The sequence below is a fragment of the Patella vulgata genome, chromosome 5 (assembly GCF_932274485.2).
Source record: "Patella vulgata chromosome 5, xgPatVulg1.2, whole genome shotgun sequence".
Lineage (NCBI taxonomy): Eukaryota > Metazoa > Mollusca > Gastropoda > Patellidae > Patella > Patella vulgata.
Genome location: NC_065883.2, coordinates 72,573,302 through 72,591,853, shown reverse-complemented (window position 1 = coordinate 72,591,853; position 18,552 = coordinate 72,573,302). Strand labels below are relative to the sequence as shown.

Sequence of the window (18,552 nt, the reverse complement as noted above, 5' to 3'; positions counted from 1 at the left end):
CCTCTTGGGTGTTTCGTTAACAGGGCCCTTGATAGGAAAAAAAAATGTGCTGGGGCGAGACCTTTTTTGCCTCCCACCCCGCCTCCTTTCCAACATTACTCATATCTAGATGAGTCAGTTGCACTATATATGTTCTGGGGAATCAAAAATCTTTTTAAAAGATCTGTGGACCATTTTGTCAAGTTCTGTAATAAGCGTAAGTGACATAGTATTAGAAAGCATGGACCTCATAGACTCTTATGGGCACTGGGACTGGGGCGGCTCACCGGCTGCATCCACCACCCCCCCCCTCTCGTGAGATCTGTCCGTTAATGATGGAATTATAAATAATTAATATCTCAAATTCTATTAGCATTAAGAAAAACAAATATGTAAGAAGTTTGAAAGGGGTCTGATAAATGAAGGTCTAACTGTCGACTGAATGTATCGATGATCATACATTATACAAGGGAGACAACTACATTTAACTTATTAGGGATCAGACTAGTTATTCTCTACCAATTAACATCACCACATGACATTTCTTGAACAACACTTCCGATGATTTTATAAAATGAAATGAAATGGGGTTTAACGTTCTACTGTTCTTCTCCTATGCTGGGCTAATGCAGATGGGCATATGCCATAGTGTGCTATGAGGGAATTTTTGCCCGTGCAACGGCACTATGGCCTACTCTTATATCGACTTTTAACTACCAAGGCATCTTTTACGTGCACACCAATGTATACACGGAACATCAGTTTTTCGTCACTTCCGAACAACTAGACAGCTGTCATTGTTAGGCCCTCCGTCTTGCACGATGGACAAGCGGAAACCCCGTTAGAAAATGCTGAACTTTCTGGGCCAATGCAGGAATTGAACACACAATCTTCAGGCTAGCGAGCCAGCGTCCTACCCACTTAGCCACCGTGGCTTCGTTTTTAGTCTTTATAACCACTAAGTGACAAAGATGTCACAACCACCTGATAAAAATATCTAAAGGGGTGGACCGTTTATTTATTTGGCTAGGCCTGGTCATGGGAATCTATAGGCAGTGACAGTATTTTAGTCACTGCAATTCATTTCTGCATACTTCCACCACGAAATCATGAAATGTTCACTAAAACCTGGCAGAAAAATTAAATATAAAAAACTTTTCTGGATTCTAGACCAAAAAGTCTAGAAAAGTAGCCATGCCAATAAAGGGGGGTGGGGGGAAAGAAAAAATGACTACGATTAAGCACACTGCATTTATCATCAGGGGAAGTAATTACTAGTCTTGGTCATTTCACATTTTGTGAAAAAATCTGCAAACCCCATTTCTATCTCAATATGATAAAGGTGAAATGAAATTAAGTGGGGTTTAACATCCTACAAATCTAATATCAAATTCCAACAGGCAAGGGTTCTTTTATGTGCACTTCAATTTGTACACGGGACCTTGGTTATTGGTCCCATCTGGACGACACTATATGTTGTCACTTGCCAAGCCGTCCGTCCTGCACCACTGACATGGGGGAACAATGCCGGAAAATCCTAATAACTTTCTGGGTCAACACCGGGACCTTCAGGTTAGCGAGCCAATGTCTTACCAGCTGGGGGGTTGGATGGCTGAATGGTTAGCGTGCGCGCACTGTATCAAAGTCTGTCATTGAGTCGACTGGCGTGGTTTCAAATCCTCGGTTGTACGTGACAAGGAGTAGGGTCAACTGTCCAACCTAGTGGGTTTTCTCCGGGTCCTCCCACTCCTAAAGACCCCTACGCGCAAGCGAATTATTGAAATAAAATTAAACCATAAGTTTGTGTCGAGTGGACGTTAAACCCCATTTCTCTCTCTCTTACCAGCTGAGCCACAGCGGCTCCCCACTATAAAAAAAAAAAGCTACCAATAAAACAACATATTTCACTGTATAGCCATTTATTTCAATTTAATTTCTATTTATATACAATCAAATCTCAAAAAAAGAAACAATTTATTTTATTTCAATTCAGGGCCCTGTTTCTTGAAATCTTAACTATAGATAAAATCAAAACTTTAGTAGATACTTCAATATTGATTGGTTAAGTACTAAAATCAATCTAATATTATCCAATCAAATTACTAAAATTTGGATTTTATCTTAGTAAAAATTTCGTAAAACAGGCCCCAGACCATTAAAAAAAAAACCCAAAAACATTAGGCTATGACTAAGTATAATGTCTAAAGTTTGTTAAATCCCTGTTCGTAAGTGAGATTATGAAATAACTGGTCTGACTCCGATTTCTAACTCCGGGGCAAATAACTCGCCTGAAACCAATTCTCTTTCAATAATGTCGACAAAATCCTTACTTCAAAAAGAATCATTTTGGATTAAAAAATGTGATAATGAATCTTTAAACTATGAATATTTGGATTATCGTGAAAAGATATTGCAATTATTCGTTTTACAATTATTTTTGTTGCATCCTTACTACATAAACTCTCTGAGGGGCATCTGATACTTTATAATGGTCCCGTTTCAAGACCTAATTATATTATTACAATAGGCGAGCATGGAAATAGGTACAAGAAACCTGTGACCATAGTAACCACAAACAGAAGGATGATATGATATAAAACAGGGTTTAACATCCTACTTTTCTGCACCAACCGGGTTATTAAAGACGGGAATGAAAGGCTTTAAAATTAACACAATATATGCGAATTCTGACTTTCCTAAATATCGTGACCAGAGGTCGCAGTCACCCAAAAATCTGTGTTTTTCATGCATTTTTTTCAAAATAAACGCAAATATTGACGGACTCTGCGAAATATACACGCAGAAAATTTCCCTGAATTGAGAATAATTAGATTATTCTATTTCGTAGTTTGTACACTACGCCATAAATTTCCGTGCTTCACATGGCATTTACACACCTCTACTGTACGTAGTCTCCGTAGGTTTTTATATTTCCTCTTATTTCGGTCATAATCTTTAAGTTCATGGCAGTAAGCCTTCTATACGTAGCTATTCTGAGACCCCCTATTTTGCCGCACTGGAAGCAATAAAACGCATTTCATACAAGACTTTAGATTGGCTAGAACACGATAAACTGTTTACATTCAGCCAATCAAATATTGGCTTCACTTTCATAGCGATAGTTTGCTCTTTACTTCCTGTCGAAGTGAAAGATTGAAATGACTGTGCCGTCAACCATAGACAGGGCTGGCCACGAATAAATTGATGGCGAGCAGATGACTGCTCACGCAAATTTAGGTTTGGGCGAGCAAGGCGAGCAATAAAAATTGCTCACGCAAAATGTTGTTTGCGTGAGCACACATTTTGTAACATTGTTTCAATTTAAAATCATAAGAAAATTGCTATTCCTGGCACAAAGTTTGCAGTAAACATGTGTGACCATCGCTTTCTGTTTTTGACAGTCATACGTACTCTTCTTTATTAAAACCAATTTCCGTATGGATTTCTTCACCCCACGAAATAAATGTGGATAGGGCAATCAGGTTGCCTTTGGCCATTATTACGCTTAGATTGAAAATTATACGACTGCACAATGGAATAAAAACCGAAGTTCTGATAAAATAGAAAATACCGATAAATATTAGTTTGAAACGTGTTCATTTAGCGTGAATGCCTAATGCCGGGATGTAAACATTCTTTACTTTAGACTCGATTATCACGCGTTCGTTACTGGTGTTCGTAGGAAAACCAGTCATAACGTTCAGGTCTAAAGTGTATTTTTAGTAACAAGAGTGCTGAGTAAATTTTTAGCCAATCAAATTTAAGGAGGAAATGCCGCCTGCAGCTGGGTGAATCTCAGTTTGACAGACGAATTTATGAAGTTATTGACATTGTTGGTTTAGTTTCGGCAATAAACTTGTCAATATTTTGATTATTTTTACAGGGTTTTCTTAAAATTTTGCGCGAGCAACGAACCGCTCGCGTAAATGTAGATTTACGTGAGCACAGCGCGAGCGCGAGAAACTGCTCGCGTCTCGTGGCAAGCCCTGATAGACATGCCGTCAACCATAGACATGCCGTCAACTTTATGTCGTCATTAGACTAAATACAATATCTATGAAATAAGAACGCTTAAAATAGGGTTGTTCACGTAACGATTTTACGTGCTTCTATTGAGAGACTCTAAATCACACAGATGTAGAGAGCAAAAACGCAAAATTTTTGAACTCGAAATTGATCCACTGCGACCTCTGATCAGGACTATAGTATCTCAAATGGTCTTTCATCATACTCAACACCTAGCACTCTCAACATCATGTAAACTTTATATTATATCTCATATATACAAAAAAATGGCGTCTTAATTTGTGCATTTTAAACAAATATAAAATATTAATCACACATGCCATTGTAAAACACATTTGATCAGTCAATAAAGTTTGAATTCAAAACCGGATACAACAATATTAGTTTTAGGTGCTTTTGATATTTGATACAAAACTTCGTGTAAAAATACATTTAATTATTTCAGGGACTGGGGTAATTATTATTTACAATAAGGGTTAAAGAGGCATTAGGTAAGATTAGATAAAGAACTGACAGTTCTTGCTATAATAGTTAAAAAATGGATAATGAAAACAAAATATGCTGAAAATTTCGGTCAAATTGCTTTACTCTGAACCAAGATATTAGCGATTGAATTTTAGGCTAGTCTCTGTCGTCAGACATTTGTATAACAAATCAAATCTCGATTAACCATATTAATGTTAAATTATCCATCACAAAATGTATTCAAATCCAGTAAACATTGCAGGCTAACGATGGCAGTGAGGGTTGATTATGGTCCTGTCAAGTTAATTAATATCTAATTAATAGTTTATATAAAATTTAAGGCCTAAAGAAAGACCTGCAATAGGCAGATTTACCTCTTGCCTAATGTATGTTTAATTATTACAGATGGGTTTTTTTCATCCAGGGTTTGTTGCTTTTCACTTCCAAAAACATCCTAATGATATGCACAAAATTACAATGAATTAACAATCACTTCGGAGCTTTAATATTTTCAACACAAACTGTTTTGAACGCCACCATGAATCACTTCTATAAGGCCAAACAAAAAAAATATTCTGTTTCTCAAGACAATCCTTACCAAAAATCCGATGAGGGAGGGACATTTTTATTTTTGTGTTTTATTTTGTCAAGGGACCACTACTTGGCTAAATGACTTTTATACACATCAAATTGTTGTTTGTAGGAATGTACGATTGTCCAGTATCATTTATGATTGTTGGTAACATTTATCAGGGTTGTGTACTTGATAAATGAGTCTATGGATACATTAAAACTTTTTTACAGATTTACTTCCTGTAACCAGGATAAAATATTTACATGGGGAAATTAATGAGTCCGTTTTTATTTTTCATTTTTTATAACAAAAACAGGTTATGCAGCTTTTTCTAAGTGACGTTGGATAATCTGAGAATCAAAATAATTTTTTTTTTATGGCCTAAGGTACTGAGAGATATAACAATTCACATTTTGTTTGTCTCACAAGATTCGTTTCACAATAACTTGGCTTCTCAAAATTCGTTTCACAATAAATTGGTCGAGCACAAGATTTGTTTCACAATAACTTGGTCTCACAAGTTTAATTTCACAATAACTTGGTGCTACAAGATTCGTTTTACAATAACTTGGTCTCACAAGATTCATTTCACAATAACTAGCAATAATCTCACAGGTGTATTTCACAATGAAATGGGGTATTAGTTCCAACTTTCCTGCATCAACTCAGCTAATGAAGACGGAGCCTTGTTCTGAAAATTTCCAACTAATCTGCATCAACTCAGCTAATGAAGACAGAGGCGGTATTTTGAAAAGTTCCAATTTATCTGGCCAAACACAGCCAAATAAGTTCCAATTATCTGGAACAACTCGAATAATGAAGCCGATGGCGTATTTGAAAAGTTCCTATTTATTTGCACCAACTCGAATAATGAAGTTGGGAAGTGTAGTTTTATTTCACACAGATAATCTCTTCTCTGTAATATTATATTTTGACACAGATAATCTCTCCTCTGTAATATTATATTTTGATGTTATGTTGAAGATGGAATATTAGCAGTCTGGTACCTAAAATAAATCAATATTAGAATCTATTAATTAGGTTTTATTATATTGTTACATTTATCACAAACAAATAAAGGAGAAATGAAATGAAATGAAACAGGGTTTAACATCCGACTAGGCTAATGAAGACGGACATACACCATACAGTGAGCTATGAGACAGCTACTTTTACATACCATCCGAACAACTAGACAGCTGAATAAAAGAGAAAACCTGCAAGGTAGGGCCGACTCCATCACAGACCTGATGAAAATTTTGCCCGTACACTACGGTCTACCCTTAGTTTGAAATCAGACATTCAAGGATTCTTTTACGTGAAGGGGGGTTAGATGGCCGAATGGTTAGCATGTGTGCGCTGTATCATAAGGCCTGTCATTGAGCCAACTGGCGTGGATTGGATTCCCTGGTTGTACGTGACAAGGAGTAGGGTCGCCTGTCCAACTTCGTGGGTTTTCTCATAGGCCTCTGGTTTCCTCCCATTGCTAAAGACTCTTATGCACAAGCGAATTATTGAAATAAAATTAAACCATATGTTAGTTCCGAAATGACCTAGTTTGTGTCAAGTGGACGTTAAACCCATTTCTCTCTCTCCCTCGGTTTCTCGTCCATCCAATCGACTGGATGCCGTTCCTCGTCATGCCCTCCGTCCTGAACAACCGACATGAGGAAACGGGGGGGAAATCCTGAGGAACTTTCTTGGACAACACTGGGAGCGAACCCAAGACCTTCTTGTTAGTGAGCCACGCCTTACTCTATGATTCACTGCAGCTCTCTATGTTTCAATAAGAAATGGAAATATATCAGGAGAGAGAGAAATGGGGTTTAACATCCACTCCACATAAACCAGGTCATTTCGGGATTAACATATGGCTCAATTTTATTTCAATAATTCGCTTGTGCATAGAGTCTTTAGCAATGGGAGGAAACCGGAGGCCTATGAGAAAACCCACAAGGTTGGAAGGCAACCCTACTCCTACAAGCAGAGGATCGAAACAACGCCACTTGACTTAATGACAAACCTCGTTATGGCTTGCACACATTCTAACCATTCGACCATCCACCCCCTACAAATATATCAGGAAAACATTCGAAATTTATTTCTACATCAGAAACAAGAATGTTGTATTACCTCTGAACAAGGCCTACGACCTTGACCTTCTTGAATGTCTGGATCTAGGTGATCGACTACGACTTCGTTTTTTAGATCGTACAGGGCTTCTACTTCGACTACGACTTCTATCACGGTCGTATTCCTCCATTTCTTTATGTCGTTTCTCTCGTTCTCTACGTCTCATCTCTAAAGACCGTAATCTTAAATCTTCTTCACGATCCTGTTATAAAAAAAACACAAAAAATAATCTTACTATTAAACATACATTATGCAGGTCTTTCTTTAGGCCTGAAATATTTTCTAAATTATTAATTAGACTTTAATTAACTTATCCAGGCCATAATCAACTCGCGATGGCATCAGATTTTTCCGATATTAAATAGATTAGAACAGTTCAGCCATATTTTGATTTAAGGTAAAAATGGAGGAACGAGACTGAGCTTCGAACAACCAGTATGGTGGTTGAATTATTGCACACGTCTTGTCAAACCTTCAAAGGCTAATATCTTCGCTCGCAATAGAGTAATTTGAATGAAATTTTGAAATTATTCATTTTACATTATCTAATTTCAAACTATTATAGCAAGAATGGCTAGCTCTTTATCTAAATCTTACAGAATGTATCTTTAAATAAAATTGATGAGAAGAGAATTTTGCTCGGACAGCAGTCACTGTAACCCAGGTATTATTTAATCTTGTGTATCTAGCACTAATTTCTTTCACATTCGTTTAATATCCAATCTTTGTTTTTAAATTTGTAAAAACTGTTTAAAATCACCATGAATCGTTTAATTTGTACTTGTGTTCAGTTTAAAGCTGACCATTCAATTTTGATAACGAGTGTCCAATTTACAAGTGTTTTATTTCTCAATCACTGTTAAAAAATAAACAACCCAATTGATTAATGATGTATAATGATTAATTTTTGAACAGTGGTCAGGAAATTAAACACTTGTAAATTGCACACTCATCAAAATTAATCAGTCAGCTTTAAACTGGACACAAGTACAAATTAAACGATTCATGGAGATTTTAAACAGTTTTTACGAATTTTAAACAAAGATTTGATATTAAAAGAATGTAAAATAGATTAGTGCTAGATACACAAGATTAAACGATACCTGGGTTACAGTGAGTGTTTCCATGCATACTTTCATACAAACTACCAATCTGTATATCATATCGTAACTAGACTTATCACAGCCCTCATTAAAGATACATTGTCACCAAAGTATTTATCAGGTGGTTATTTCCAATAAAAGTGTGGCAAATTTGGTATATATGGAAGGTATAAACACCCTGTCTTACTGGATTACCTGAAAAACACCCATGGGGCAAGCACTGGGCCAAAATGTCAGGGTATCACTAACTGGCAATCTGGCTGTTGTCTGCCAGCTTATTGTGTGCCAGCTTAAGTGAGGGAGCGGTTGTTATTTCTTGATGAAATGGTTAGGAGGTTTTGGGAACATTAAGGGGTGTAAACGTACAAAAGACTTAAATTAAATGGCAGAAAAAGAAGTTGACAGAAAATAATAAAGAATGCACTAAGGCCTCAATATGTATGGTAAATAAAGAGTAAGTAATGAAAAATACATTCTGAAAAATGGACCCTCAGTCAAAGAAGCCAGATGACAGACATGGCCTCTAACAACAGTTTATTTATTGATTGAGGAATCTTCCCACGCATACAAAGGTTTGAGAGGGAAATGAAATGAAATGGGGTTTAACGTCCTGTTCTGCTCCGAACTGGACTAATGAAGACGGGCATACGCCATACAGTGTGCTAAGAGGGAAATTTTGCCCGGACAGCGGAACTACGGCCTACTCTTATATCGAAATCCAACTGTCAAGGGATCTTTTACGTGTATGCCAATGTCCCATCCGAACGACTACACAGCTGCCCTTGTCAGGCCCTCCGTCCTGCATCACTGACAAGGGGGAACCATGCAGAAAAATCTGAATGAACTTTCTCGGCCAATGCAGGGATCGAACACCCGACCTCCAGGCTAGCGAGCCAACATCATACCCACTTAGCCACCGTGATCCCCGGTTTGAGAGGGTTTTGAAGCAAATTTTTGATAGACTAATCAGTATGAATATGTTTTTAGTCCAAATATATCATTAAATCACACAGTTTGTACCAGGAAAGTATTTTTAAACGAAAGAATAAAACCACTTACCATTCTTTCTTGCATACTTTTTTCTGTTTTTTCCAGTTCAACCTTTTTGTCTACTTTGACTGAAAGTAAAAGTGAAATAATTCTAAAAGTGAAATATTTCCTTGAGAATCATCTGGTTGGGTTAGACAAGTTAATTTAAAATATTTCCTCTAGAACCATACACATATGATTGAGTGTGACACATCACAGCTGTACAAGACAATGTAAAATTCAAGAGAGGGAGAGAGAGAAAGAGAGAGAGAGAGAGAGAGAGAGAGAGAGAGAGAGAGAGAGGTTTACATCCACTGGACACAAACCAGGTCATTTTGGGACTAACATGGTTCAATTTTATTTCAATAATTTGCTTGTGTGTAGGGGTTTTTAGCAGTGGGAGGAAACCAAGTTTGGACAGGCGACCCAACTCCTTATCATGACCCAACTCCTTGTCACCCAACTCCATGTGACGTACAACCCGGGAATCAAAAACAAATCATGGAGTAAACCACAATGCACTAATAAATGAAATGAAATGGAGTTTGATGTCCTACTATTCTGCTCCGACTTGGCTAACGAAGACAGGTATACGGCATACGCCATACAGAGCGCTATGGGGAAAATTGAATACCAACTGCCATTGAATCATTTACGTGCACGCCAGTTTTTTGTCCAATCTGATCAACTAGACTGCTGTTCTTGTCATGCCCTCCATCCTGCACCACTGACATGGGTAAAACCACACTGGAAAATACAAATGCCACACACAGACTTTAGAACACTGATCAATTCTTACATTGTTTTGATAAAGCAGCCTGCATTTTCCTCTTCATTTTTTCTTGTGGAGTTAATTTGCTCTGTGGAAGAAACAAAATACTAACTTACAAACATATGTTCCTTATTCCTGTTCTTCTTACAAATAAATAAATGTCTCTTATTTCCCCTCTCTTACAAATAAATGTCTTTTATTCCCCTCTTTTACAAATAAACGTCCCTTATTCCCCTTTTATAAATAAACATCCCTTATTTCCCTTCTTATAAACACACATCCCTTACTCCTCATTCTTTCGACATCTTACAAATAGACATATCTTATACCCCTTCTTCCAAATAAACATCCCTTATTCCCCTTTCTATAAATAAACATCCCTTATTTCCCTTTCTACAAATAAACATCCCTTATTCCCCTTCTTTCAAATAAATATCCTGTATTCCTCATCTTACAAATAAATGTCTCTTATTCTCCTTCTTACAAATAAATGTCCCATTCTTATTCCCCTTTTTATAAATAACCACCTTCCTCTTACAAATAAACATCTCTTATTCCCCTTTCTATAAATAAACATCCCTTATTCCCCTTCTTACAAACAAACATCCCTTATTCCTCATTCTTTCCTTATCTTACAAACAAACATATCTTATTCCCCACCCTACAAATAAATGAATCCCTTATTCCCCTTCTTACAAATTAATATCCTGTATTCCTCATCCGGTATTCCCCATTTTATAAATAAACGTCCCGTATTCCCCTACGTACAAATAAATATCCCGTATTCCTTATTTTACAAATAAATGTCTCTTATTCCCCTTTTTGTCCGCATCTTACAAATAAACAAGCAGTTGCCAGGCAAGATACGCCCACATTTTGCAAGAGATGGACAGAGAACTGAAAAGCCCATCCTCTCATTGTCCCAATGCGTCAGATGGAATTTGAGAAAAATCTTAACAAATTAACAGCTTTAGGTATCCAAACACTTTTTAAATTTAAACAAAATACACTTAAAACTGGACAACATGTAACATACGTCATTCAGTGTGCTATGAGGGAAATTTTGCCCGGACAATGGCGCTATGGCCTACTCTCACATCGAATTCTAACTGCCAAGGGTTCTTTTACGTGCACTCCAATGTGTACACAGGAGCTCGGTTTTTAGTACTATCTTAACAACTATACGTTGTCCCTTGCCTCGAATTTGAGAAAAAATCTGAACAGATTAACAGCTTTCAGTATCCAAACACTTTTAAATTTAAACAAAAAACACTTGTAACTGGACAACACGTAACACAAACAAAATCCCCTCCAGGACAAAAGCATTTTTTTTTAAAAAATAAAACCCATAAAAAATTGTTTCTTACTGACTTGGTTAGAACTGTACGAAGATGTTTTGTGTTTACCAACTGATAATATAGACGGTGTTCTAAAAATAAACAAAGATAATCACATAGTTATAATGAAAATGAAATGGGGTTTAACGTCCTACTGTTCTGCTCCGACCGGGCTAATGAAGAGAGAGAGAGAGAGAAATGGGGGCCTAACGTCTACTCGACACAAACTAGGTCATTTCGGGACTAACACATGGTTCAATTTTATAATTCACTTGCGCGTAGGGGTCTTTAGCACTGGGAGGAAACCGGAGGAAACCCACGAGGTTGGACAGGCGACCCATCTCCTTGTCATGTCCAACCGGGGAATCGAAAGCACGCCAGTTGACTCAATGACAGACCTTATGATACAGCGCGCATATGCTAACCATTCGGCCAAAATGTCAGGTACAAATAATATCATGTTATACTTTATTTACTCTCAGGGCTTTTCCAGATACAACCAGCAACTGCCAGGGGGGATACGCCCACATTTTGCAAGAGATGGATAGAGAACAAGATAAACAAAAGCGATGTTTCGTACAATCAGGGGGCATAATTCAGGAAGTTACGATACGATATGCGCAAATATCGAAAGGAACCAAGATCTTTGGGTTATAAACATGCATTTCAAGTTTCATCAAAATCAGATGAAAATTGTGACCTCTCGTTTCCACCAGCTAAAAATGTGATTTTTCGTATAATCTGGGGCCATAATCCATGAAGTTATGGTCCGATATATGCCTATATTGAAAGACACAGAGATCTTTGGGATAAAGAACTATATTTTAAGTTTCGTCAAAATCGAATAAAAATTGTGACCTGTGGAGTGTCTACAAAAAACGAACATCCAGACGGACAGGGGCGACAAAATTATACGTCCACATGAAAATGTGGGCGCATAAAAACAGAATTTTAATTCCACACAGCAACTTCTATGCTTTTTCTTTGTATACCATCTGCCAAGGATGGTATTTGGGGCCACTACCAATTTGCAAAGTATTCCATCCCATATGGACAGCTTGCCTCGTCAAACCTGCCAATCCAACGCCCCCTACAAGCACAACCACATTTCAGAGAGAGAGAGAAATGGGGTTTCACGTCCACTCGACACAAACTAGGTCATTTCGGGAGTAACATATGGTTTAATTTTATTTCTATAATTCGTTTGCCCGTAGGAGGAAACCGGAGGACCCAGAGAAAACCCACAAGGTTGGACAGGCGACCCTGCTCCTTGCCATGTACAACCAGGGAATCGAAACCCTGCCAGTTGACTCAATGATACAGCACGCACATGCTAACCATTCAGCCATCCAACCCCACAACAACCACATTTCAATGTGGGCGTACAAAAAGGATTGTTATTATAGGAGATGACTTACTTCTTAGAGGAATAATTTCTGTTGTTTCTGGAACGATCATCCTCAGAAGAGCTGTCTGATTTAGATGACAGACTTTCTCTTCTGTAACTCTTTATGACCGGTTTAGGACTCATTGATTGACTTCTAGATCGGGACCTGAAATAGAAAGGTTGACTGAATTAGATTTTCATTTTTATAACTATTTTGTAACTGACATAACCTCATTTGGGTCATCAAATACATTTTTTGATATATCGTTTGATACCAGAAACTTAAAACATTTAAAGATTTCATTGGCAGAGCACAAATTTTAGCTCTTGTACAATGAAACTTGCACAATATTTTTCTCTACTTTCATTTTATTTTCAGACAAAGGATTCAATCTAGTGCTGGCATGATATATCCTTGAATCGATGTATCACGATTCGCGCATTGAATCACTAGAAGTTGAATCGATGTATCGCGATACTTTTTTATGTTTTTTTTTGTCGCTTCAATGAGTAACCGGTCACTCATAAATTGATTTAGTCCTTATTTTGATCCACATTAATATTGTTGAATCGATTTATCACGATTTGCACACTGAATCGTGAGACGCTGAATCGCGATATTATTTTTGTCGCTTCAGTAAGTAACCTGTCACTATTAATAATCCACATCACACATTATCCGTAGGTACAAACACTCTTAAATTGTTTAGGTCCTTATTTTGATCCACATCAATATCGCGATATAAAACAGTTTTATTTCTACGACATCGGCAGGACTAAAAATATCAGTCATTCATTTTATCCTGTTGTTTTCTGGGTAAATATTGACTAGGTTATGAATCGTGATACGAATCGTATCGTAGTACCTGAATCGCAATACATATCGTATCGTGACTGCTGTGGCAATACCCAGCACTAATTCAATTGGATTATAATAAGGCTTGTTTATATCATCTGATGAGATTTCAGTGCTAATTTGCTACAATTGGGGGGGGGGGGGGGGTTTGTATGGCTGAATGGTCAACACATGCGAACTGTATCATAAGGCCCGTCATTGAGTCAACTGGTGTGGTTTCGATTCCCCGGTTGTACGTGACAAGTGACTAGGGTCGCCTGTCCAACCTCGTGGGTTTTGTCTGGGTCTTCCGGTTTCCTCCCACTGTACGCGCAAGCAAATTTTTTAAATAAAAAAATCAAACCATACTTTAGTCCCGAAATGACCTAGTTTGTGTCGAGTGGACGTTAAACCCCCTTTCTCTGTCTTTTGCTACAATGATCATATTTTCAGCTTGACTAACCTCGACCTTGACCTGGAACTATATGAACTTGAACTAGAATATGATGATGACCTTGACCTGCTGCTGGATGATCGTGACCTTTTTCTAGACCTTGACCTAGACCGGTCTCTATTGTGATATTTATCTGATGTTTGTTTAGATTTACGACTAGAGTACTGTGACCTTTTTGGGGAACTACCACTCCTTCGATTCCTACTACGCGACCTTCTATCACGTGACCTTGACCTAGACGATGATGAAGATGATCTGCGACGTCTAAATGAAGTTTTATGATCTTCACGATTCGAAGATAATCTGAAAAATACAAAATAAATCCATGATATTTATGACATACACTATTCTACTCTCAATACTTCTTTTTCAGAATTTTATATTTTGAAATTTACCATGTAATATATTTTGAAAAGAGATAAATGGGGGGGGGGGGGAAGAGAGAGAGAGAGAGAGAGAGAGAGTTTAACCTCCACGGGACACAAACTATGTCATTTCAGGACTAACATATGGTACAATTTCATTTCATTAATTCGCTTGCCAGTAAGGGGTCTTCAGTGGGAGAAAACAGGAGGACCCGGAGAAAACCCACAACGTTGGAAGGGAGACCCTATTCCTGGTCACGTACAACTGGGGAATCGAAACCACGCCAGTTGACTCAATGACAGACCTTATAATGCAAGGTGCAGCGTTAACCATTTGGCCACCCAACCTCCTAGAGAAAAATGGGGTTTAATGGTTCCCCACACCACAAAAGCCATTTTAGGACTAACATGATATTTTTTTTATTTCAATAATTCACAGTAGAAGGAAATCGTCATTTTTAGAAATCTAATGAAAGGTTGTAACTGGTCTATTTGTTGATGTATCGCAAAGTTGACAGACCACTGTGTGTCACTTCCTAGCAAATTAGTCTATAATAAAGGGTTTAACTTATTTATCGTTTTATCCCTCCCTACAAAATAATGAAGGATCTATTTATCCCTATTCCCTCCCTACAAAATGATATTAACATGACTACCGACCGGGATTTTCCCTTTGACTCAGTTTTGTTAACATTATCAGCAGCTGGAAGACAGGGTCCTTGAACAGGATGGTCTTCTTCATCCCCAAAACTTGTGATGAACATCACCTTGGTTGGTCCATCTGGACTACGTGATCTAGATCGTGAAGATGAGGAGTCCCTGAAAAATGGAAACAACTGTATTAGAATAATGTCATAATCACACAATGAAATGGGGTTTAACGTCCTACTGTTCTTCTCCGACTGGGCTAATGAAGACGGGCATACGCCATACAGCATGCAATAAGGGAAATTTTACCCGGGAAGCAGCACAATGGCCTACTCTTATATCGAATTCCAACTGCCAAGTGATCTTTTACGTGCACGCCAATGTGTACATGGGACCTTGGTTTTTCGTATCATACGAACAACTAGACAGGTGTCCTTGTCAGGTCCTGCATCACTTACAAGGGGGGACCACGTTGAAAATCTGGGTGAACTTTCTCAGGCAATGCAGGGATCGAACACCTGACCTCCAGGCTAGCGAGCCAGCGTCTTACCCACTTAGCCACCGTGAACCCCTTACTGACTAGGATTCAATCTAGTGCTGGCATGATATATCGTTGAATCAGAAAATCCTGATGACCTTTCTCGGCCAATGCAGGGATCGAACATGTGACCTCCAGACTAGCGAGTCGGCGTCTTACCCACTTAGCCACCATGGCTCCACACAATTAAAAACTACAGTATTGTGAAAGATGAATTTCTAATAGGAATATCTGTCCAAAAATGGTTCTGTTACAAAGATATGACGAATTGATAAGTGATGGGCCGGTTTTAAAACTGATAGAATCAAAGTCGGGAGATTATCTAGCGTTTAGATTATCTAAAATGTTTTCACAGGCCTCTTTAATTCGAGTGAATCCTAGAAATCACAAGATCTAATAAAGATAAGCAGTACCATGCTGCAGATGACACCTAAACAGATCATTGTGAAAACTAACTGGGTTATTTGTAGGAATGAAATGAACTGGGATTTAATATTTCGTCAACACAAAAATTCGGTCATATAAAACCTTTTCATTCAATTTTTTTCATTTCAATGGTCACATGTGGAGGAGAATTTTTCCCAGGCAGCTGAATTTCAGACTATTCTTCGACTTTCAACTGAAATGAAATGGGGTTTAACGTCCTACTGTTCTGCTCCTATACTGGGCTAATGAAGACGGGCATACGCCATACAGTGTGCTATGAGGAAAATTTTGCCCGGCCAACGGCACTATTGCCTACTCTTATATCGAATTCCAACTGCCAGGGGATCTTTTACATGCATTCCAATATATACATGGGACCTGTTTTTCATCTCATCCGAAGGACTAGACAGTTGTCTTTGTCAGGCCCTCCGTTCTGCATCACTGACAAGGAGGAACCACGCCGGAAAATCTGGATGAACTTTCTCGGCCAATGCAGGGATCGAACACCCGACCTCTAGGCTAGCGAGCCAGCGTCTTACACACTTAGCCACCGTGATCCCCTCGACTTTCGACAGTTTATTATATTGTAAGGATACTTACTTCTTATAAGGTTCATACTTGGGACTATCTCTTGCTGCATAACTAAATATATCAAAATATAAAAATATATTAGGATAAACAAACAGGTTGTCAACAATAATTTACAATTTTAAAAAAATAAGTCATTTATTTTTTCCATCAGCTAAAATACCCTGATTCAAACCATAAATATCACCGACTTCTCATTTGCATCAAATGAAATGGGAGGGAGGGAGAGAGAGGGAGAGAAATGGGGTTTAACGTCCACTCGACACAAACAGGATCATTTCGGGACTAACATAGTTTAACTCTATTTCAATAATTTGCTTGCGTGTATGGGTCTTTAGCAATGGGAGGAAACCAGAGGACCCAGAGAAAACGCACGAGGTTGGACAGGCGACCCTACTCCTTGTCACGTACAACCAGCGAATCGAAACCACACCAGTTGACTCAATGACAGACCTTATGATACCACACGCACGCGCTAACCATTCGGCCATCCAATCCCTCAAATGAAATGGGACTTAACATCCTACTATTCGGTACCAATTGGAGAGAGAGAAAATGGGATTTAATGTCCACTGGACACAAACTAGGTTATTTCGAGACTAACATATGTTTCAATTATATTTCAATAATTCACTTGCGCATAAGTGTCTAGGAGTGGGAGGAAACCGTAGGGCGGGCAGAAAACACATGAGGTTGGACAGGCAAACCCTACTCCTTGTCACGTACAAGTGGGGAATCGAAATCACTCCACATTCTGATCCAGCCCCCACGTTAACCATTCAGCAGCCCAACCCCCCAGCCCCAATTGGGTTAATGAAGATGGGCACACACCATGTAATGTAATAAGGGACATTACGCCCGGCCATCATTTCTTTTGCCTACCCCACGTCAAATTTTAATTGTCATGTGTGCATGACAGATGCACAGAACCTTGGTTTTCTGTATCATCTGAACGCTGCTGCCAGGCCATTCATCCTGCAGCTAAAAAATCTCAATGAACTTTTTCAGCCATCACTGGGATGAGCCCACAACCTCTTGGTCAGTCAGTTGACACCATTCTAACTGAACCACCCATACTGTGGATAAATGATAAAATATTTTAAAACAAACCTTGGTGGGCTAACTTTCCGACCCATTAATCTTTTATCTTTATAGGCTCGTCTCTCTCGTCGTGATTTACGCCCCTGTAATATTTCAAATTAAATATTCTAATAATAAAACACACCATCCCTAGATTTACGCCCCTGTAATATTTCAAATTAAATATTCTAATAATAAAACACACCATCCCTAGATTTACGCCCCTGTAATATTTCAAATTAAATATTCTAATACTAAAACACACCATCCCTAGATTTATGCCCCTGTAATATTTCAAATTAAATATTCTAATAGTAGAACACAGCATCCCTAGATTTACGACCCAGTAATAGTTCAAGTTATATAATCTAATAGTTAAACACAGCATTCCTAGATTTACGACCCAGTAATTGATCAAGTTAAACATTCTAATAGTTAAACACAGCATCCCTTAAAAATGTATTTCTCCGTCGTTGTTTTTTGTATTTCAGAGGAGAGACAAAAAAAGATCCCCTCAATCAACAAATTGAAAAAAAAAAGCTCCCCTAAAAACCCTCTCCCAGTTTCGATAAGAAGAGTGATTTAGAAATTAAGAAGAGTGATCTGATATTAAGGAGAGTGATTAGTTGTGTGTTTGGGAAATGGTTCTGAAGATTAATAACTGCACGTTAGCGGAGTCATTCCTGGTTTCACAAATGATAATAAACCCCCAATGACTTTGTAAAGGAGAGCGATTTTCAATTTTAAGGGGAGGGAAAAAAAAACTCCCCTTGGTCGACATTCAGGTGAGCGGCAGGCAATCACTCACTTTAA

The 18,552-nt window shown here is 38.1% G+C and overlaps 1 protein-coding gene across 4 annotated transcripts in view; it reads right to left on the bottom strand.

Moving 5' to 3' along the window:
• Positions 1 to 1,881: 1,881 nt before the first annotated feature.
• LOC126822359 (CLK4-associating serine/arginine rich protein) overlaps positions 1,882 to 18,552 on the bottom strand; it is a 30,008-nt gene continuing 13,337 nt past the window's right edge. For 2 of the 4 annotated variants that reach the window (XM_050551221.1, XM_050551220.2), the window contains exons 10-19: positions 17,770 to 17,843; positions 16,672 to 16,713; positions 15,120 to 15,278; positions 14,104 to 14,397; positions 12,837 to 12,971; positions 11,453 to 11,510; positions 10,109 to 10,169; positions 9,340 to 9,398; positions 7,178 to 7,379; positions 1,882 to 6,051 (exon numbers count right to left, since the gene is read on the bottom strand). In XM_050551221.1, the coding sequence (XP_050407178.1) occupies positions 7,191 to 7,379; positions 9,340 to 9,398; positions 10,109 to 10,169; positions 11,453 to 11,510; positions 12,837 to 12,971; positions 14,104 to 14,397; positions 15,120 to 15,278; positions 16,672 to 16,713; positions 17,770 to 17,843 (1,071 nt within the window). In that variant the 3' untranslated portion in view covers positions 1,882 to 6,051; positions 7,178 to 7,190. Of the gene's footprint in view, positions 6,052 to 7,177; positions 7,380 to 9,339; positions 9,399 to 10,108; positions 10,170 to 11,448; positions 11,511 to 12,836; positions 12,972 to 14,103; positions 15,279 to 16,671; positions 16,714 to 17,769; positions 17,844 to 18,552 lie in introns of those variants that run through there. The other 2 variants (XM_056101143.1, XM_056101144.1) reach the window with 2 other exon arrangements.